Source organism: Daphnia pulicaria, chromosome 6 (assembly GCF_021234035.1).
Source record: "Daphnia pulicaria isolate SC F1-1A chromosome 6, SC_F0-13Bv2, whole genome shotgun sequence".
NCBI lineage: Eukaryota > Metazoa > Arthropoda > Branchiopoda > Diplostraca > Daphniidae > Daphnia > Daphnia pulicaria.
Window position 1 is genome coordinate 11981425 of NC_060918.1, and position 21085 is coordinate 12002509.

General features: G+C 38.0%; 3 protein-coding genes and 2 long non-coding RNA genes across 18 annotated transcripts in view; 3 read left to right on the forward strand and 2 right to left on the reverse strand.

The window, feature by feature from the left end:
• The window catches only part of LOC124344219 (extensin-2-like), a 271667-nt gene that overhangs the window by 132939 nt on the left and 117643 nt on the right, over positions 1-21085 (reverse strand). The window lies entirely within an intron of this gene.
• LOC124344256 (multidrug resistance-associated protein 1-like) lies at positions 2573-13739 on the forward strand. The gene is given in 31 exon segments (XM_046797775.1): positions 2573-2807; positions 4591-4767; positions 4833-4964; positions 5028-5165; positions 5227-5355; positions 5423-5616; positions 5813-6004; positions 6117-6294; positions 6382-6550; positions 6612-6763; positions 7253-7390; positions 7934-8080; positions 8293-8374; positions 8442-8812; positions 8879-9046; positions 9113-9299; positions 9375-9534; positions 9597-9747; positions 9813-9899; positions 9967-10098; positions 10393-10541; positions 10543-10609; positions 11759-11848; positions 11920-12010; positions 12076-12317; positions 12383-12481; positions 12549-12698; positions 12757-12915; positions 12978-13259; positions 13317-13396; positions 13464-13739. Coding segments are annotated over 31 exon segments (4668 nt in total). The 5' UTR covers positions 2573-2744; the 3' UTR covers positions 13576-13739.
• On the reverse strand, positions 13464-14997 carry LOC124344231 (malignant T-cell-amplified sequence 1 homolog). Of its 2 annotated transcripts, XM_046797746.1 has the most exons (6): positions 14822-14996; positions 14608-14760; positions 14442-14542; positions 14246-14379; positions 14046-14113; positions 13881-13989 (listed from the first exon to the last, which is right to left on the reverse strand). In XM_046797746.1, exons 1-6 carry the CDS (start codon positions 14830-14832, stop codon positions 13908-13910), a joined length of 549 nt encoding a protein of 182 aa, XP_046653702.1. In that variant the 5' UTR covers positions 14833-14996; the 3' UTR covers positions 13881-13907. The 2 variants fall into 2 exon arrangements, with proteins under 2 accessions (XP_046653703.1, XP_046653702.1); XM_046797747.1 differs by lacking the exons at positions 13881-13989; positions 14046-14113 and adding an exon at positions 13464-13569 and having other exon boundaries at positions 14226-14379; positions 14822-14997.
• On the forward strand, positions 15381-16255 carry LOC124344261. 4 transcript variants are annotated; one of them, XR_006919582.1, is made up of 5 exons: positions 15381-15483; positions 15539-15656; positions 15713-15872; positions 15956-16035; positions 16120-16255. It is a non-coding gene; the product is annotated as an uncharacterized LOC124344261 (long non-coding RNA). The 4 variants fall into 4 exon arrangements; XR_006919583.1 differs by having other exon boundaries at positions 15469-15483; positions 15548-15656; XR_006919581.1 differs by lacking the exon at positions 15381-15483 and having other exon boundaries at positions 15501-15656.
• Positions 16395-21071, forward strand: LOC124344262. Of its 10 annotated transcripts, none has more exons than XR_006919589.1 (6): positions 16395-16969; positions 17630-17671; positions 17741-18800; positions 18877-18916; positions 18983-19046; positions 19469-21071. It is a non-coding gene; the product is annotated as an uncharacterized LOC124344262 (long non-coding RNA). The 10 variants fall into 10 exon arrangements; XR_006919590.1 differs by having other exon boundaries at positions 16396-16969; positions 18900-18916; XR_006919588.1 differs by having other exon boundaries at positions 17741-18916.

Consider the following 21085-nt stretch of genomic DNA (forward strand, 5'->3'; position numbering starts at 1 on the left):
TCTTTTTCTTTGTTCGATGTTTTTCATTCAACCCGCTATTTTTTTGTAATGTTGTCATTTCTTGTCACGGCCTTTGTGACGATGACGATGGGACTGTTAACCGTCTGGGATAGTGTAAGGCGTTATCAGGGGCGTCCGCAGCGATGGCGGCGGGAACAGGATCGTATAAAATCCAGTCCCGGCCACTGCTAGGAACGATCCACCAGCAGCTGTTGCGCTCGTCGTCGACTAGACTAAGCGCATATCTATTATATCGCGGGCTTTTTGGCGCAAAGCGAACACGAGATCGAACCCCATAAGATGATATTAGAAAGAAAAAGATTCAACACAGCAATAACGAGAATGAGAGGCTGTACTGGAAATCCCGCCTAGAAGACTTTCAGAGACGATTCCCTTCAGAGTCATCGGTCAATTCGACCGGTTTGTATTTTCTCGGGGGCCAATAAAAATAATCATTTCATTTTTTAAATTAGCCAATCTATCTCATCTCTTTTTCCCTATATTCCTTGTCGATGTGTCTAGTAGTAATACCTTGCGCAATAATAAAAAGAATAAGAGCCAGCCAGCCAACGTTGCTGGTTGGATTATTGTTATTAGATGGATGCTGCAACAAAATAAGCGTTTGTAACCTTTGGCACCCGTTCCGACTATTTTGATGGTCTGATTTGATCGCGCGCCACTCGCAAATCTGACAATTAGGAACGATGACACGTCAACTCGTTTAGTACCACACTGTTGGTCCGCTTGCCCCTCCCAATTGCCAACTTACCAATAGACCAGCATGTAGTCCTCCTCCTCTTTCCTATTTTGCGAGCTTTGAGAATTCAGACAAACGGACAAAATGAGCCCGACCATAATATTACAGTAGCATAGCTGAGATCCGGTGGGGATATATACTGAAAAAAAAGAGGTTTCCCTTATAATCTTTAGATATTTATCCCCAGCGACTATGTGGACGTCTCCAGATAAAAATAATTTATAATGAAGATCATTTCGGTCGACGGAGAGAGGATAGAGGATCGGTCCGTCGTTGGAGGTTAAAAAAGCTGCCACCATATCGTTTTTATACTGCCTTAGCAGCTAATTATTAATTAAACATATAATCCAATAACTAAACTAATTTATAAGTGTTAAAAAATCAGTTTTAATAAATTTCTAGTCATTATTATCCTCCAGAAACGCCAGTTATTTAAAAATAAGCGCCTTTGATACAGCATTGCCGGTATCCGAAACAGCGTTGCCGGTATCAAATAACGACTGACAGTTCGTGAAAAACCGTTACACACCGACGTCTGGTGCCCCCAAGGGCTCAGATATCGACGTCTGTCTACCGGGATTATAATAATTCACATGTTTCTCTATTTTTTAATGGAAAAATTTGATTTTCTAAACTAAAATGAAAAAATTTACGGTTTTATTAATTTTTGAGATGGTCTGTTGATATTATAGTCCCGTAATTCGACGTCTGTCTTGCGGGATTATTGATCAACATAATGTTAGCTTGCTTCCTACAGAAAATTTGGGCTTGCTAAACAAAAGTGATTTTTTTACGGTTCCCGCCGACTTCGGGATCGCGTCACGCTTGAACGCCCCGGCCGCCAGTCGACAGACTTGGCTTTTCGTGTGTGTCATACCCCCCCTAACCATTTTCCAGCCTCAAACCTTTTGCTAACTAAAAAACATTTTTTGGTCGCCCAGCTCCCAGACTATTACCAGATTATAATGACTTTAGATACATCAGCCAATATATATCGTCGTTGTTTATCGATGACATACCCGACGGATTTTATCGCGGCTGTGGCATAACCATTAGCGGCACATGCCGCTAGTAATTTCAGTGCAGGTCCGTTTTCTTTTTGAAGGTTAAAAGGGTCGACACTTATATACGATTTTGTTTTCAACTAGGTCGATCACAGCGGACATAATTGCTAATATGAGCAATCGCGGTAGGAGTGACTGTGTTAAAGCCACAAGGTGAATCTTGGGAGGCAGTATTGGGAGAGCATGCTTTCCAGTCCTTATAGATTGGATATGTGCGAGTGTCGGCAATTTTCGTAAGGAGCACCAACCTTGCGACACAGGGTTACTTTGGTTAAACGTGACGGTGTGTGTGCTAAACTTCACGGCGCAATAGCATATTTTGACATTAGAGCGCCGTGGATCCACGGTGCAATAGGCGCAACCATATTGAATTCGGAAGCCGCGTTACCATAACAACCCTTAGATAAAGTTGAGAACTATTTACCTAGGACATCTGTTGATGAAAATTAATAGTCTCTTAATGCATCTTATATAACATATGTTCTGTAATGGATTACGAAATAACGTGAGACTGCACCTATTTATACAAAAACTACAAAATTTTATATTATTTAGAACTTGATTTGAAAAAATTTGTGTTTAAATTTATAACTGATAGATGGCAGCGAATGCTATCAAAATACTAACACAACCCGAACACAACCAGTAGGATTTCTGTTACAAGCAGGCGGTTTTTTCGCGAAGTGAAGGCTCAAGGGTCGGACTGTTTTGTTGGCATGAGTCGACATTTCCATCTAAAGAGAAAGTATATATTCGGGTTTGTCTCGTTGGTCTGTTGATTCGCGTTCCACCAGTTCTCCTACTCGCCGGTCGATCCGTTATTGGTCGAAGCGAGGAAACGTGCTTATTGTTTTGCTCTCGCATTGCAAAATCACTACATTGTTGAGAAGTGAAGAGTAGAGCACAAGCTCGCCCGCCAAAACATGGGCGATAACCAAACTGACCGAACATCGCCGCTGGATTCGTTTTGCGGATTCACATTCTTGGTAAGTTTCCACCTCTAATTTATCTTTAAAGGGGTTATGTACTGATATATGCTTCTGGATCACGACCTATTTTTCCACGTACCCTTGGATTTCACGGTCTCTTATGGCTATAATCAAATATCTCATAGCAATTATGTATTCGAACATAGAGGGTTTTATACGTGTCGGATGGCAAGTCGTAAACAACAGAAAAGAAACCTTACATTCAGCCTTACATTACCGGCGTGTTAGTTAAAGGCAGCCAGTTTTTTCGGTGAAGATAATGTTTAACATCCCTGAGAGATTTTCAACTTAATTGAAAATCTAGAAGGCTTTTTTAGCGGCATAAATAGACCGCTAAAATACGTTCAGGAACACAGGGCCAAAAACTATTATTTAATAAACTCAAGGGATGGCTCTCTGTAATAGGCTGAATGCTATTTTACAACAGGTGTGGCTCGCATGTATTGACGTGAGCCCTTGGCATTAACTTTATTCGATTCCCTAGAAAAATGTCTAATGTTTTGTTCATATTACATCATAAATCATAATATGTAGGAACAGGACAATTGATGTGCACGTCATACGGTGACTTATTCGAAAATTTGACGTTACGTCGTACGTTACGTCAATTTTCCTTGTTTTTGAAGTTTACGGTGACTTCTACGTAAGTGAAAAAAATACTGACTTTTTACGTATACTTTTGACGTGTAAAAAAGTCCAGTTATGAGTTATTACCGTAAAAGTCAAGAAACAATTTTAAAAATTTGGCAACATTTGCTTTGCGAAAATTCGTCTGCCATTTTAAATTTATTAAATTTTAATTCTTCTAAAAATAGCCTTCCATGTTTAATTTTCATTCTTATTTTCCAAATGCAATCTGTGTATATTATGGGCAATAGCAATAAATAATGTAATGATGTATATGTGACGTAACGTCATACGTTTGAACTTGAAGTATGAAAAAATTTACGTTACGTTGACGTTTTTTTTTGACTTATTACGTAGCACTTTTAAAATACGTATGACTTCTACGTTTTTTTGGTACGTCAACAAATCCCGTTGACGTGCACATCACTGGACAATTACGCCTGCTAGCATTTCTTCTGCTGCTACTTTCGCAGTACCTACGAGGCTACGAATCATTTATCAATGTATAGATAATATTTCTTATCGCTATTATGTTCAATAGACGACGAGTTTCCCCCCAATTGTAAAAAAAAAAAAAAAAAAAAAAACAACTCCCACCACTGATCTCACCGGTTTTTTAAATACGAATTACTCTCATAAGAATAAAATCTCGAAGGCCGACACGCAGTTGCATTTTTTCTATTGAGAGAAGGAAAGTAGGTTAATTTTTTTTACATCGACCACGTAAGGTGTAATTTAACACACCGAATTTGGTGTTACGGTTAGGTTAGGTTATGATGATTGTATTTTCTTTGGATGTGAAAGTTGAAGACAACAGATTTTCTCCTGCGTTTACAGAACAGGTCGCTGTTGAAATGTTGTCTCCTAGGTCTAAAAACTGCTGAATCATGAATGAATAGACCAAATGACAATACACGACAGGCACCATCCGTTATCTTTTGAATACAAGAGAGGCATGCTCGTTACTACGAGAGGGATTTTTAAAAAGAGATTTTTAATAGAAAAAAGGGCGTTTCAGTATAGTAATGACACGCTAAATTTGATAACTTTTTCCGTCGATTTCTCCATATTTTTACTAATTAGATTTAGTTAGTGCATTCGTCATACTGATAATGTGTGGAGAAAAACCGTAAATTTCAATCTTATCATTCAGGATCTGGATCAAACCTGGAATACCAATAACCCAAGTTTCACAGAATGTTTTCATCAAACAGTGCTTTATTGGATTCCTTGTGGCTTCATTTGGCTCTTAGCACCATACGAAACATACCAAATACTGTATAGCAATGCCCGCTATATACCATGGTCTATCTTCAATATCAGCAAAATGGTTATATTGCATAGCATTGATTTAAATGATAAGAACACAATAATTAACCATTCATTTCTAAACAGATCATCAACTTGCTTCTGATCATACTTTCAATTATCAGCATTATATACGCGGTGATCCAGAGTAACAACGATGTACAGCTCTATACATATGATGTGTATTATGTAACTCCTGCAATATTGGCAGCCACATTTGTAAGTATCCTCGAGTGTCGTGAATGGATTGAATTTAACTGAGAAATCTTCTTTTTCCTAAAGGTGTTGACCCTAGGGCTAATGTTGGCAGAGAAAAAGAGAGGCATTAGATCATCTGGACCTTTGTTTATGTTTTGGTTCCTTCTCACTCTTTGTGGTGGGTTTACTTACGCTGATCGCATTAAATCCATCGTTGACGGGGTAGGCATGGCTTCATTTTGTAGTTTATTGCGGGTGATAAATTTATTCATGTTTTATACAGATGGACAGTTTGGAGGCATATCCGTTTGTCTGGGAAATGGTCTATTATCCGTTTGTTGTTGCAATGTTGTTTATCAATTGCTTCGCTGATAAGGAACCTTTGTACATGGAAGGAGAGGGAAAATCTGAGGTAATTTGCTTGGTTTTTTGTCCTTTTCATCCAACATTTGATTTAATGTTATCTTTTCCTCCTATAGAACCCTTGTCCCGAAGAAGGCTCTTCATTTCTGAATGTTATTACATACTCCTGGTTGGATACATTGGTCTGGAAAGGGTATAGGAAACCTCTAGAGACGGGTGACCTGTGGGACTTAAACAGCCGAGATAAATCCAAATCAGTTGTCCCTCGGTTTGAAAAACATTGGTTAAAGTCCCTCAGTAAACAAGCAAAGTAAGACATGAGATATTCTTTATCTATTTGAATTATTAATTCGAGCACTGTAATCTATTCTATGCTGCAAAGATATTTTTGGGACAATTTTGGGTAAAACCTTCTTCTTCCGAAATCCTCTCCTACGTCACAAATGTTTTGTTTGCAAAAAGATGTATTATTAATATCGGTACTTGTTCGATTCTTAAAACTTTAGAAAGCCAAGTGAACCCAAAGCAACTTATGGAGCGGAGAACGGTGGTGTTACTTTCAAACCATCTACATCGTCTAAAAAGATTATTTCGATTTTACCTGCCCTATGCAAAACTTTTGCACCAGAGTTTCTTTTAGGAGCTTTACTGAAACTTGTTCAAGATCTCTTGGCATTTGTCAGCCCACAAATCCTCAGGTTTTTTTGCTTTCATTCTTTTATTTATTTGTTTATTTTTTATTTTTTGCTTTTTTTCAAATCTAAAACCGTAATCTTTAAATTTGCGTATTTTTTTTTTTTTTTTTTTCAGTTTGCTTATCGGATTTGTAGAGGACACAACGCAGGAAAGCTGGAAAGGTTATTTGTATGCCGCAATTCTGACCATCACTGCCATGACTCAAACTTTGATCTTGGGTCAATATTTTCAACGGATGTTTATAATTGGTATGCAAATTAGGACTTCTATCGTCTCATCCATTTATCGAAAGGTACTTGTATTATGTTTACGGATACATGCATAATTTTCTTTTTACTTGAATTACTTTTTTACAATTATTATTCTTTCACCTATGTAGGCGATCAAAATTTCGAATAGTGCTCGCAAGGAATCAACTGTCGGGGAAATCGTCAACTTGATGTCGGTTGACGCACAGAGGCTCATGGATCTAACCACCTACCTCAATATGCTATGGTCGGCTCCGCTGCAGATTGCATTAGCAATTTATTTCCTTTACCAAATCCTTGGTAACGAATATACTTTCTTGCTTTACGAAATTATTTTAAAGAAAATGGTATGTTTTTTTAGGTCCTTCGGTTTTTGCAGGTTTGGGGGTTATGATTCTTTTGATTCCTATCAACGGAGTGTTGGCTAATGCTACAAAGAAACTGCAAATTCAACAGATGAAGTACAAGGACAAACGCGTCAAGATGATGAGTGAAATTTTAAGTGGAATCAAGGTAAAATATGGTGAAAAGGAAAATGTTAAGTAGGAGGAATAGTACATTTTTTTATAGAAGCAATTTTTATACTGAGATGTTCTTTGTGCAAGGTAAGTTAGTGAATGTTTTTTGTTGGGAAACATAGGCTAAATATAGAAAAATGTGGCAGCTTTGTGAAAGTTTGATTTTGTGTAGAGAAGAATGTAACAAATCAGCCGACTGCGTAGCATAGGTAGTCGCCGCCACGCTGAGAATAACAACAATGATATATATTTATCCCTACCTTGGTCTTTGTGAGCGAGTTACACAATCATGGGGAAGAATATTTTAGACCTGATTTTGTTTCCTTTTTATAAGTGCCCGAGCAAAGTGCAACGCTCACCTTTAACGGAAGCAATATTTCTGAATATCCGTATATTTTTTTCTTACGACGTTTCTTTTCTATGGTCATTAGTGGTTTGAAAAAATGTGATGTGAAATTTATAATTGCCATAATTTTCTTTTCAGGTCTTGAAGCTTTATGCTTGGGAAAATTCATTCCAAGAACAAGTGGAAGACATTCGAAACAAGGAGATCAAGGTTTTGAAGCAGGCGGCCTACCTTAGCGCTGGATCATCATTTCTTTGGAATTGCGCACCTTTCTTGGTTTGTACTTTTTTTGGTTAAAGTCTATTTTTTTTTAACACAACTTTTTCTACCCATTCTTTAGTAGTTAAACAACTTTTTTAAACAGATAAACAATTTACAGGCCTAATAAACTACAAATGTTTTATTGCCAGACAATAACTGTTTGATCTCCTCTTCAATAGGTTTCTTTAATGTCTTTTATGACATTTGTACTTTCATCGCCAGATAACATATTGACTCCTGAAATAGCCTGTGTTTCTCTCTCTCTGTTTAACCTCATTCCCATGCCTCTAAATAATATTACCAAAAATTTTTTATATAACCTTCAACACTCTTACTTAACTGTCCTTTCCCCTGCTTTGTTTATTTAGTTCTCCCTATATTGATCATCCAGTTCATACAGGTTAGATTGATATTAACGTTGAACAGTTATTGTTGGGACTGTTACGCTTTTGCCGTCGTCTGATCGTTGACCATTTTTTTTCTTGTTATTTTGGGGTGTCCGTTTTGTTACCAGCTCGTTGGGTTAATGTATTCGTTATCCTTTTCAACACTTTCTAGGTTACTTTGGCCACATTTGCAGTATACGTGACGACAGATCCCAGTCACATTCTCGATGCCAAGAAAGCTTTCGTCTCTTTGACTCTGTTCAATCTGCTCCGTTTCCCCATGTCAATGTTTCCAATGCTTGTCGTGGCGTTCGTCCAGGTAAAATACCGTTTTTCAAAAATTGATTTTCTTACATTTTCCAGTAAATTGTAAAATTCTTAGTTTTGCGCTCTGATTTTAGTTAAATTCTAGATTTCTCAATTTTCTTCCTTTTAAATTGTGTCGCATGCTTTTATGACTTTTTCGGGCTACTGATTTTAACTGAATATGTTTTTTTGTCCAAGTTGCTAATATCTTTTAATTGGATTTAGGCAAGCGTTTCAATTAAACGTCTGAACAAATTCATGAACGCTGATGAGCTGGATCCCGAATCAGTTTCTCATGAAACTACAGGTAATATTTCCCATTATTGTTTCAAATGGACCGCTAATGAATATATTCGAACCGAAATTATTTTCAGCAAGTGCAATCAACATTGAAAAAGGTTCCTTTGCATGGTCCCAAGGCGAACAACCCATTCTTAAAGATATCAACATTGAAATTAAACCTGGAAAGCTTGTCGCAGTCGTTGGCCAAGTTGGTGCGGGCAAATCTTCGCTGATTTCTGCAATCTTGGGAGAAATGGAAAAACTTGGTGGGAAGGCTAATACAAACGGAAAGATCGCTTACATCCCACAACAAGCCTGGATCCAAAACTGCAGTCTACGCAATAATATCATGTTTGGCAAAACCTACAATGAATCAGTTTACAACAAAGTGATAAACGCCTGTGCTCTGAAACCTGATCTTGCCATGCTTCCTGGTGGCGACAGCACAGAAATTGGAGAGAAGGTAATACAGTCGCTTCGGTTATATTATTTTTGCAAGAAGTAACCTAAAAATAAATTTTATCCACAGGGTATCAACTTAAGTGGTGGACAGAAGCAGCGTGTCAGCTTGGCTCGTTCCGTTTACTCTGATATGGATGTATACCTTTTGGATGATCCTTTAAGCGCCGTTGATAGCCACGTAGGAAAACATATTTTTGACGAAGTCATTGGCCCCAAGGGACTTCTGAAAGCTAAGGTATCCCTTCAACTACCTGAGCACCCTTTACATTCAGTTTTTAATATTATGGTACTTTTATAATAGACACGATTGCTCGTGACTCATGGCATCACTTTCTTGCCTCAAGTAGACCAAATTATTGTCTTGAAAAACGGAGAAGTGTCTGAAGTGGGTTCTTATAAAGAATTGCTGGCCCAAAAAGGAGCTTTTGCAGAATTTCTCTTGCAGCACTTGGAAGAAGAAGGCGCTGATGAAGATGACATTCCCGACGGTCTGTTGTTTTTTCTAAATCATTCAAATCAATTCAAATTTTCAAAAGTCAACTTTTCCGTTTTGTTTATCGTAGAACTCGCTGAAATTAAACAAGAACTAGAAAACACAATGGGCAAGGAAGAATTCGCCCGTCAAATTTCTCGTCAGCGCGCAACATCTGAAACTCAGAGCCAGAATAGCGAAAATGCCGAAAGTAAACCCATGATTGCCTCTCCGGATCGTAGCTTATCCAGGCAAGGAAAAGATTCTCTTGTTTTTACACAAAGTATTTCTTAAATAATTTTTGTTTCTGCAGAAGTAACTCGACCACAAGTATGGAAAAGAGTGGAGGAAGTTTGCGACGACGTAGCTCAGCCAAAGATCAAAAATCTGTCGATGGTGGGGCTCCTGCCGCGAAACCAAACAACACCAAACTGATTGAAGCCGAAAAAACTGAAACGGGCAAAGTAATTATTTATTCTTCTTTTATTCATTTCTTTTTTACTAAATTATAAAATTAAATCTACCTTAGGTTAATAGCCAAGTGTACGTCCACTATTTGCAATCCGTTGGCGGATGGTTGTCGTTCATTACTTTGATTCTGTATATCATTTATCAGGTACATCGATACATCGTACTTTTTCCTTCGCTGCCATTCGTTAATAAGCATACTGTTTATGCAATAGGGTTTTGCCGTATATTCCAATATTTGGTTAGCTAAGTGGTCAGAAGCTGGAAATACGACTGTTGGAAACCATACCGTTGAACAACAAAGAGATATCTACTTGGGTGTCTACGGCGCGCTTGGTTTGGGTCAATGTAAGAATCATTCCTTATTTTTATTTTTTACTCTTCCCTTTTAAAATCACAAATTTCCTGAATCCACGACCAAGGGGTAGTAGTCAATACCAGGTAAGCTGATAGATCGTTTAATGTGTTTTGCCTTTGCTTATTAGTTGTCCTTTAGATCCCATTCAACTAACATTATTTTGTAACTGCTATGGGTACTGGTACTCGGACAATGACTTTTGAACTACTATTAGTGTTTCCCTTTTAATGCCTGACAAACCTACTAACACTAACGATTTGATACTTACTTACTTACTTACTTCCAAATCTTTTTGCTGATTGGAACTATCACGATATCCCTTGGTTGCCTTCAGGCTTCCGGTAATTTGCATGAGGGTATGATTGCCCGCACTTTCCGCCTTCCTATGTCGCATTTTGACACGACTCCAATTGGTCGTATCGTCAACCGATTTGGACGTGGATGTTGTAGACAATCTCATACCATCGAGCATCCGAACTGCACTTTTATGCTTTCTTTCGGTATGTTAGAGAATGATTTGTACTTTGCATGTGGCTCTTGCATCCTGCATACTTGCTGGATGTTTGCATGTTCGTTGAATTGGTCAAGGTAAGAGCATTTAGTTCTAGGCACTCTGACTTCTCCAGGTTTATCGAGGTAAATAGCTTTTTATGTTTAATAACCGTTGCTTTTTGTGTACATGAACTTCCCAATGCCAAGTGTGTTTGTTTGAATCCTTCGAGTTGTGGTGACAAGCCTGTTTGTCTCAACTTGTACCGTACAATATGTTGTTGGGGTAATTTTGTGTTATTTTGTTGCGTTCAAGTTTTCATATGTACGTTTTGGCCTTGTTGTATAGCTTTGGTGATGATAGTAGCAGTTGTTTTACTGGGCCTGGCAACGTTACGTGCCGCGAGAACCTTGCATATCCGCCTGATTGGCGACGTCCTCCGTCTGCCTATGGTATTTTTCGATACAACTCCTACCGGTCGACTGCTCAATCGTTTCAGCAAAGATGTCGATGTTTTGGACAACACATTGCCATTCATCTTGCGTGGCTGGATTACTGAAGCATTACAAGTACTATTTAATTTTGAAAATTTTCCGCACTTAGTATACTCTTCTTTTGCCATTTCACAACGGCGTTTAAAGAAAAAGTTTGCATCCAAAGACCTGTCACTGTCTCTCCACTCGAAGGATTCACTTGTATTCTTGTAGAAAGTGGAATTTCAAGGGAATTCAAAATGAATATTTCTAATGCGATTGAAAAGTTGAAGTGTGAGGTTAAGCGAATTTGTTTTGCTGAATTTCAATTGATTTTTGTTCCGCAGCCGTGTTTTCTTTCAGCGAGGTACTACTTTATTACGCGTTGACGCGTGCATCTCGCGTCTTGCACGAGGCTTGTTTAAAAGGTGTTCTTCATGCACCAATGACCTTCTTCGAGACGGTGCCTATTGGAAGAATTATGTCACGTTTCTCGGAAGATATGAATGCTATTGACAGTCACATTCCCGCTGTCTTGGTTGACTGGTTGTACTGTTTATTGGAAGAAATTTGATTGAATCCTTCGAGTGAACACCCTTTATCCTCCCTTTAAATTATTTCTCAGCCATGCACATCAATAATTCTTAAAAGCATTTTTAAAATAATAAACTTATTGCATTTCTTAGGTCATCAGTACTATACTAGTTATTGGTCTCGGAACCCCTATCTTCTTTGCTGTTGCCGTACCGATTGGAGTTCTCTATTACTGGATTCAGGTAATTCTAAATAAATTTTACTTATTATTGACAGTGTCTTTTAATCTTGTTTAAATTTTTTTTTCCCTCAGAATGTTTATGTGGCTACATCGAGGCAACTTAAGCGTCTAGAATCTGTTTCAAGATCTCCCATTTATTCTCACTTTGGCGAAACACTTACTGGTATAGAACATACTCTCGTTGAAAATGTGTGATGTATACTTCTATTGCGCATCTGCTTGATTTAGGTGCTACCGTTATTCGAGCATATGGTCTAGAACAGCGATTTATCAGAGAATGCGGTTCTCGTGTGGATCTTAATCAGATTTGTTATTACCCAAGTATTGTTGCTAATCGATGGCTGTCGATCCGTTTGGAAACTATTGGTAACTTAGTGGTTCTCTTCGCTTCTTTATTCGCCGTTATCGAAAGAGAAAAAGGAACTATGGACCCCGGTTATGTTGGACTGTCCATCACTTACGCCCTTAGTGTAAGTATACGAAACAGAGAAAACAAATACGCAACCAAAAGTACATTTTAAGAGAACATTTCTAGATTACAGAAACACTCAACTGGTTTATGCGGATGACGTCCGAGGTCGAAACGAACATCGTGGCCGTAGAGAGAATCAAGGAGTACAGTGAAGCTGTACAAGTATGAGGAATTCACTTAAAACTCTTTATAAAAACATCTATAAAAAAGCGAAAATTTTTTAAATTAGGAAGCTTCATGGGACCACGGGAAACGTGAACCACCTAATTCATGGCCCGACAAGGGCAAGGTTTCGTTTGAGAAATATGAAGTTCGCTACCGTGAAGGACTTGACTTAGTTATCAAGGGAATTACTTGCGACATTCAAGGTGGTGAAAAGGTAAGTTATCTCGTTCTCTTTTGCAAAAAAAAATGATTATCATTACGATTTGTTATAGGTTGGCATCGTTGGACGTACTGGAGCAGGAAAATCCTCGTTGACATTGGCTCTGTTCCGTATCATCGAAGCCGCTTCTGGGAAAATTACAATTGATGGATTGGATATTGCCGACCTGGGGCTTCACGCTCTGCGATCTCGGTTGACTATTATTCCTCAGGTACCATGAAGCACAGGTTATTTAGGCGAATAAATGTTCTAATGATTAACAACCACATATAGGACCCTGTTTTGTTCTCGGGAACGTTGCGCATGAACTTAGATCCGTTCAATTCTTATTCTGATGATGATATTTGGACTGCGTTAGAGCACGCTCACTTGAAGACATTCGTCAAGTCGTTACCAGCAGGTCTAGAACATGAAGCTTCAGAGGGGGGCGAGAATTTAAGTGTAGGTCAACGTCAGTTGATTTGTCTCGCTCGCGCTCTTCTCCGCAAAACGAAAGTCCTCATTCTGGATGAAGCAACGGCTGCCGTTGATTTGGAAACTGATGATCTAATTCAAGTACAGTAAACTTATGAAAACTTTTGCAATTGCTTATTTTATCCGCTGTTTTTCTAGGCCACGATTCGTAAGGAATTCAAAGAGGGTACCGTTATCACCATCGCCCACAGATTAAACACGATCCTGGACAGTAATAGGTAACATAATAACAGTAGTTATAGACTACAATACCTTCAACAACAGCTAACTCAACGTTTTACGCAGAGTAATGGTGTTGGATAAAGGAGAAATCAAAGAATACGCGCCACCAAATGAGCTACTGGAAAATAAGGAGTCGATCTTTTATGGCATGGCACGAGATGCCGGTCTGGTATAAAAGTTTACATTCACCTTATTATTATAGGCAAAGATTGAACTTGTGTTGACAAAAATGTTATTTTTGATGAAAATCTTGGGTGTGTGCATGATATTCCCGTGTGAACCCTTGAATTCAATCAGTTATGTTCATGACAAGCCCCACATTATGGGTCTTTTTTAATTAGCTGCTATGTGGTCCAATTTGTTTGTTATGCCTTCAGAATGCAGCAGGCCAGTAGCATGTTAGTATTCTTTTGTGTGCATCCTACCCCTGTGACTGAGTATGATCAATGCATTCCTACCATTTGTTCACAAATACAGATATTGTTTTGGCATTTGAATAGCAAAAGTTTATTTCATTGGCTTAAGAATCCACAACCCATCATTTAAATAATGATAATTTTCCACTCCAACTCCTTTGTTAACTGATAATCTGTGGAAGAACAAAGTGCTATTATTTTGACAAGTCCCAGATATTAAGTGACTTACATATCCTCAGTAGACATTGATGTGATGCCCACAGCTAAAGCATGTTGTTTTCCTTCAGCCATGATTGCCTATAAAGAAATAGTCATCAAAGCTTAACAATGGCAAAAACAATAAGTGAATGCATGCTAGATTTATGTTGGCATCTAAAATGTAACATGACCTAATAAAATATGCACATATTGGCAGTTATCAAAGATTACCACAATGGATCCCTTTGGACAAGGAGTCATTTTAGCTCCAGGTGAAGTTAAGCCAGGGCACATGATATTTGCCCCACTAAGGACAAATCTGATGGCTCCCTTATCTACTTGCTGCCAGGGTAAGATGTAGGGATCTAAAATAGGAAATTATTAAAAAAAAATTATATATTATAATATTAACATTTAATTATTTTACATTTGTGCAGAAGACGAAGAGTAGGTACCCAAAACCCTTCCCTGTGTCTAAAGAACAAAAAGTCTCCATTGGCCCCTACTAAGACTTCAATGTGTTCATGGCTGAAATACAAATGCACAAAGTAATTCAGCTTGTTATTGAAACAAATAAAAAAATGCCTACAAACCATTTCATCAATCGGAATGGCTCTTTCTTGGGTAGCACATCATTGATACAATTCTCAATGTATGGGTACTGTTCCAATATTTTAGACCTAATTCCTTTCTGAACTGACGTTTTAAGCTGCTGAAACCCAGATATGTTTTCTTTCTCGTCGAATCTGTAAAAAAACGTAAGAATTAAATATTATAACAATTTGCAACTAAAAAAATATGAATTACTTCTTGAACATTTTTTTGAAATCTACTAATATATATACGAATTTTGAGTAAATAATCTTTGAACAGATTTAAGCTAGGCTAAACGAGGCAACACACAGAACAACCAGCAAAATCTGCGAGAAAAAAGCAGACGATTTTTGGGAGCCGGTGACGTGCCACCGTTGACTCGTCTGAATTCCACTAGATGTCACCAAGAAAAGTTTTTTTGAAAAATCTTCTGAAACGTCAAAAACACGGTCTATTTCTTTATGTCTCTTACATTTATATTCATTTGTTGAATGATACAATATGGATTACAACATCCATATTTTTTTTTGGATTCAATAAAAGTATGTGTCACTAGTCACAATTATGACTAACCAACACAGTCTTCACCAGTGAACTGATACTGATCCGATTCCGTGTCGTTAAAAAACGGATTTTTTGAGGGCCGTAGAACGGATTGGTTTCCGTTCTCTTACGCTAGAGTCGCATGAAGGCAATAACGTTATGCCTACCCTCTAGCGCCTCTAGCTGATTCATAATCAGATTCGTTTCAGTTAATTGATTTTTGACAAATCAGCGCGTTGTTCTAATCAGTGAGCGGACCCGTTTCCGTTCACAGATTCGTTTCAGTTTATTATCAACTTGTTATCAAAACACTAGCATGCAAAAGGACTAATGTACTGGTCATGTATTCTCAATTGTTATTTTATTATTAATCTATGCATTTTAAAGCTACTACAGTTCTCTAAATCCCTAAAAACTCAGTGAAGATGAGACTAAGATTATAAGAATTACACCATTCCCCTCTAAGTCTCAGGAATACATAGACATTTGCAGCAGTGTGTATGTGGTAAGCAAAAAGAATTGTTGGTGTACAGCATAAATACATTTTCACTTTATAAACAGGAAAGATTATTATACCCCATGCTTCAATTGAATGGACTACCAGCATATTTTCTGAATACATGGAGTGGTAGCATATCCTAAATTCAAAGATGCAACACGAAGAAAAAGCTGTGCATTTGTGGAATTTTGTGATTCCGAGTCAGCTGCCAAAGCTGTCACAGTAAGTTTTCTTTACATATTTAGGCAGTAACACTTAATACCTAAATAGAGACAATGCTGAGAGCTCATTCAAAAATTTTATAGGCATATGCAGCCTCCAGCGAGTATCATGTATTGACTGAAGATCCAGGGCAGTCATGTGGTATTCAGGTGTTTAATGCAGAGTGCGTAAACTACTTTCTAATTGAACAATTGAAAGTTGTTCACTTTACCTTTTTTATTTATTTTAATTTGATTTGTTCTTACAGGAGCCAAGACGAAATGGGGACAAGAAGAAAACGAGCACAAAACTAGACACGGAAGAACCCTGGAAGAACCCCTAGACACTGTAGTTCCATGGTGCGGCATGCTTAAGAAAATGCTAAATGCTACAATGAGAAATACAAATTCATTTGATTTGTCAAAAATCAATTAACTGAAACGAATCTGATTATGAATCAGCTAGAGGCGCTAGAGGGTAGGCATAACGCCTTCATGCGACTCTAGCGTAAGAGAACGGAAACCAATCCGTTCTACCGCCCTCAAAAAATCCGTTTTTTAACGACACGGAATCGGATCAGTATCAGTTCACTGGTGAAGACTGTGTTGGACTAACTTACATGAATGACCTTGGGGTAACTAGCAGCCGTCAATCCGTCATAGTGCCCCTAGCGGCCTGACGGTGGAATAGCTAAAAACCTCATTTTGAGCACCGTGGCACCGGCCAGCCTGACGATGCAGAACAGAGAACACCTAAAACCGCAGAAGACGTCAGAATTTTCTTTAGTCAAATAGTCGTAACGACGTAACCTAGAAAAGTCGGTTAGGATTTCATTTAAGAATGTGATAAAAAGTTTCAGCAGTTTGTTTGTTTGATCAATGATGAATTTGTTCTTTAAAATAAGTAGAAACATGCAAAGAATGCAGCTCTCTGTGAGTGTTTGTGATTCTGGCTTACTTGCAACTCAGTTTACTCATCCCCTTTGCTTCATGTTGGTTGGGGTAATCAAGTTGATATAGATAGCTGTAACTTTAGTGAGAATGTGGATCATAATGAATTGCTAATCAATTAGTGTACTTCGTGAAGACGAGATATACATTTGGAGGTGAGAATATTAAGTGAGTATCAAGGTTATTTGCTTTTGTTTTTCAGTTTTTTCAATGGATTGTCAACGAGCTAGAAAGTACATTTTTTCCTGTTAGTGAACATTTCTTTTTTCTGACGCTAGACACATAGCCTTTGATCATTTTCCGCTCAGTTTAGTAACGTTTACTTTGCACATCTCTGAAGAAATTTCTCGCTGCAAGGAAATTTTGTGTGATAGCTGTTAGTTTATGTTTCAGCAACAAAGCTCACTTGTTAGTTTTTAATAATAATGTGCTTTTTTTTGCTACTTCCAGTTTCTAAATGAGTCCGTAGTTCAGTAAATATTCATTTGACGCACAACATATTCGTGATTCTCGTCAAATTTGGGGTCGATTTCGTGGTTTTCTGCGTACTTCCGGTATACCCCAAAATCGAGAATTTTCCTGAACAGTAAAAATTCAAAAGACATAAGAATTCCTTTTTTTAAATATTATTAAAAATACCCGACAATAGAACTCCAGTGCCCGACAGTAGAATTCCACTACGCTAAAGAATTAAAGAATTTTTTGGAGTTCTATTGTCGGGTATTTTTAATAATCCTTTGGTGTCCATGCATATTATGCAGTGTTGAAAAGTTGGGTTAAAAAGTCAATGTTGTCTGATGGCTGTCGATCTTGTTTTATCGGTTGCAGTTTGTCGATTTGTCGTCTCTTGCTACCTGTACCGGCGTTGAGGTAATGCTTGATGTTTCGTTCAGTTATGGACTTTTAATTAAAATCTCTATTCTTTTTTCAATTTAATAGTTTGCTGCCGTTCCATAGACTTGATCCATTGGTAAAACTGAGGAGAGGTTGCTGAAATTCAAGACTCGTCAATAAATTATGTAGATGTAGACAAATTACAGGTGCATATCTGGGCTCCCTTCTTCAGTGGCCCCGTTTCCCTAAATAACCACTAACCAACGCCCGCCGGTGGTCACTCACTCGCTGCGACAACCAGGAGGAAGGGAGATGTTTGGTCGAACGGGGACTTGCAAGGCGCATGATTCGATGAAATCTGTTGAAGGGTCATGAGTCTAGCCGGAAGCCTACTATGATGCATTGCTCTCATAATAACTTCTCTTCAGCTCTCTTCGCTCTTTTTCCGGGTTCTCTAAACCACGGCCGGGTAATCTCCCTGGTAGAGTCAGTCGGGCAGTGTCTCCCCCTGCTTGACTGACTGCAGTTTTACCGGACGGTTTGTTTAATAAATAAAACAAGTATAAAAACCATATAATGTTTTCATTTTATAAATTATTATTCATTAATTAAATATATATAGATAACAACTTGATTAACAAGCATATTTATACAACATTGTTTATTAAACAGACCGTCCGGTACAAACTCTTAGTTAGCACTATTGCTCAAAAACTGATTCTCTTGAATCAGCAGACTCGGAGAGTTTATAGCGCCGTCAAGGTAGATATTTCTGAATGGTACCCGTCTTGTCAACTGCTAATGATTCGTTCTTGGTTTGACGGAAGCTGTGTTGTGTTTGTTGATCGTCTCCACATGCACGCGATAATCAAGACCAGCAACGTCTTGATCAAGAAGAAGAAAAGAACGGAGAAGCAAAGAACGACGATGTAAATAGCGGGTTGGGTACCGCTAAATTCATTCTTAGTTGAATGTCGAATCGCTAATACCATTGTTGGTTATGGTAGAACAGTTTTCCATACTGGTACGCTGTATGACGTCGAGCATTGCCAAAATGGAAGTGCTCTTTGAAGAACTGAGCGTCTAAATCTTCTTCAGTCAGATGAAGCTATCGGATTCGGAAATCGTTGAAGAAGCAGAGGACATCACAGCTGAAAAAAAAAACGTGAGTCAAACTCCTGTGGTTAAGTTCTGCAGCTACTCTCAAAATATTTTGTCTTGTTTGCTCGTGTTGATTGTAGACTGCTTTTAAATTATCTATCAGTGAAGCCCTAATAAGAGGTCCAAGAGAAATTTATTGGGGTCAACTGATACCATACCACGTACTAAATCGTTAATGGTTTTCAGGTAAAAAATAACCATGAGAATATGGGGTCGCAGAAATAGATGTCAACTGGTGGAAAATAAGAAGGTGATACGGTATTTTTCTTTTCTTTTTTAAAAATTGTCTGATTTTTAAAGATTTGGTGAGGAACATCCAATCTGTCGATCGCGGTCGCTAACCAATTGGTAGAAAAACAGCACCAATAATGGTAAGAAGGTGTGCTGTGAAGTGGCGTGATAATTTTAATCATGGACATGGACATTCAGGTTTCATTTCGTGATTTTTCAGGTCGAACTCGGGATGTGCTTTTTCGAGATTTTAACACAAATTGCATTTTATACATAACAAAAATTATCATAAAGCTACAATGTTACAGCTTTACCCGTACTATGGCTCGTCCCGGTTTGTATTGCTTTGTATAATCTTTAGTTGAACGCTAAATATATTAGAGGCTAGCTAAGAGAATTTGGCTAGATCTTTACAGGATTAGTGAATGTGATTTTTAAAAGAAATTGTGCCTGTTGCACATCGATATTATTGGCCTTGATTCTTAAAGGTGGCTTGGCTAAACTTTCGACGGTTAAACTCTATTTAATAAATAGATAACATAACATTTAGCTAATTAGGAGCTAGCTTTTAAAGGATTAAAATTTTAAAAAAAATTGCGTTAGAATCTTGAATAAAGAAAAAGTCTTATCAGATCCGAGATTGACCTGACAAGTCTATAGAATGTCTATGATTTAACAAATCACGCCACTGAAGCACACCTTCTTACCTTTATTCATGCTCCGGTTTCGGTAGTCACTTTTTATGTAGCCTTTTTATGCAGAAAGAAGAATCACAAACCAAGAGAAACATTCATTTATACATGAACTATAAACAGATTCTACAAACCGGAACATTTAGATAGAGACCACTGCTGTTATTTATTAATTTATGTTTTAGGTTTATGACTATCTGAATGGCTAATACTGATCGTTCTTTTGAATTACGTTTAGCAAACTGAAAAGGATGTAGATGGACTTATTCTATGATTTTATCCCGTCCCGAATGGTGTTAGCCATTAGGTGTTACTAGTTTGAGCGGTAAGCACCTGCGCGCGCGGAATTTTTCTTTGCACGCGAAATCTAAAATGCGGGTCGAAAATTTATGCTCGCGAACGAACATAAAGATAAAATGCGCGCAAGGCAAAGGGAAAATGCGCCCTTGGTTACCGCATTGTAAACTATCCTAACCTTACCTAACCAGCTAACCTAACTTAACCAAACCTAACATTTTCACCTTCCCCGCGTTTTAGTGCGTTTACGCGAAAAATCAAGAAATTTTCGACATTCATTTTAGTTTTTCTCACACCAAAAATAACTACGCGCATATTAGTGTCCGCGCGCGCGAAAACTAGTAATACCCCTCAAGACTGGTACACAGTCCATCTGCGTCCTTTTCATAATGCTAAACATTGTTCAAAAGAAGGATCATCAATGTAACACCCACTGATTCATTTGATACCCCACCTTTCATTTCCTTTCCAGTCTGTCGACGGGGTTCCGTGACCAATGAAATCAAACAAGTAATCAATTACGAAATTAGGGAAACATGGCGAAAGTAATCATGAATTGGAGTTGTTTGACAGACGTCAATGGGGCATCGAGCCGATCCTCTCTTGAACTTGGAGAACCCACCAGGAAAAGAGGTAAAATTAAACTAAGGTTTGCGCTTCAGATCAAGAATTGACAACCGTGCCAACCATCATCAGTTCGAATCCATCGTTATCTAAAAAAAAGCCTATCTATAATTTACAAAATTCAACATCGAAATCACTATCCATAGAAAATTAAGCCACAGGGCAAATCAAGCCAAGACGTTGCGACGTCATCGGAGCTTCCTTTTGCCCCATCTTCCTTGATCATTCTTTAGGCTTCGTTTTAACACATTTTTTTTCAATCGTCCTGAATAACCGATCAATCTGCTATTAATTTTTTGTTTACGATAATGTTACGATTATTGCCTGCCTTGACCGTGTTAACTGTACATAATCTGGTTGTGCTTACCTCTGCTGTTTGATTCTTTTTTAAAACTAAATTAATACGTGTAATACATTTATATACGCCTTTACCCTATTTTCCTTC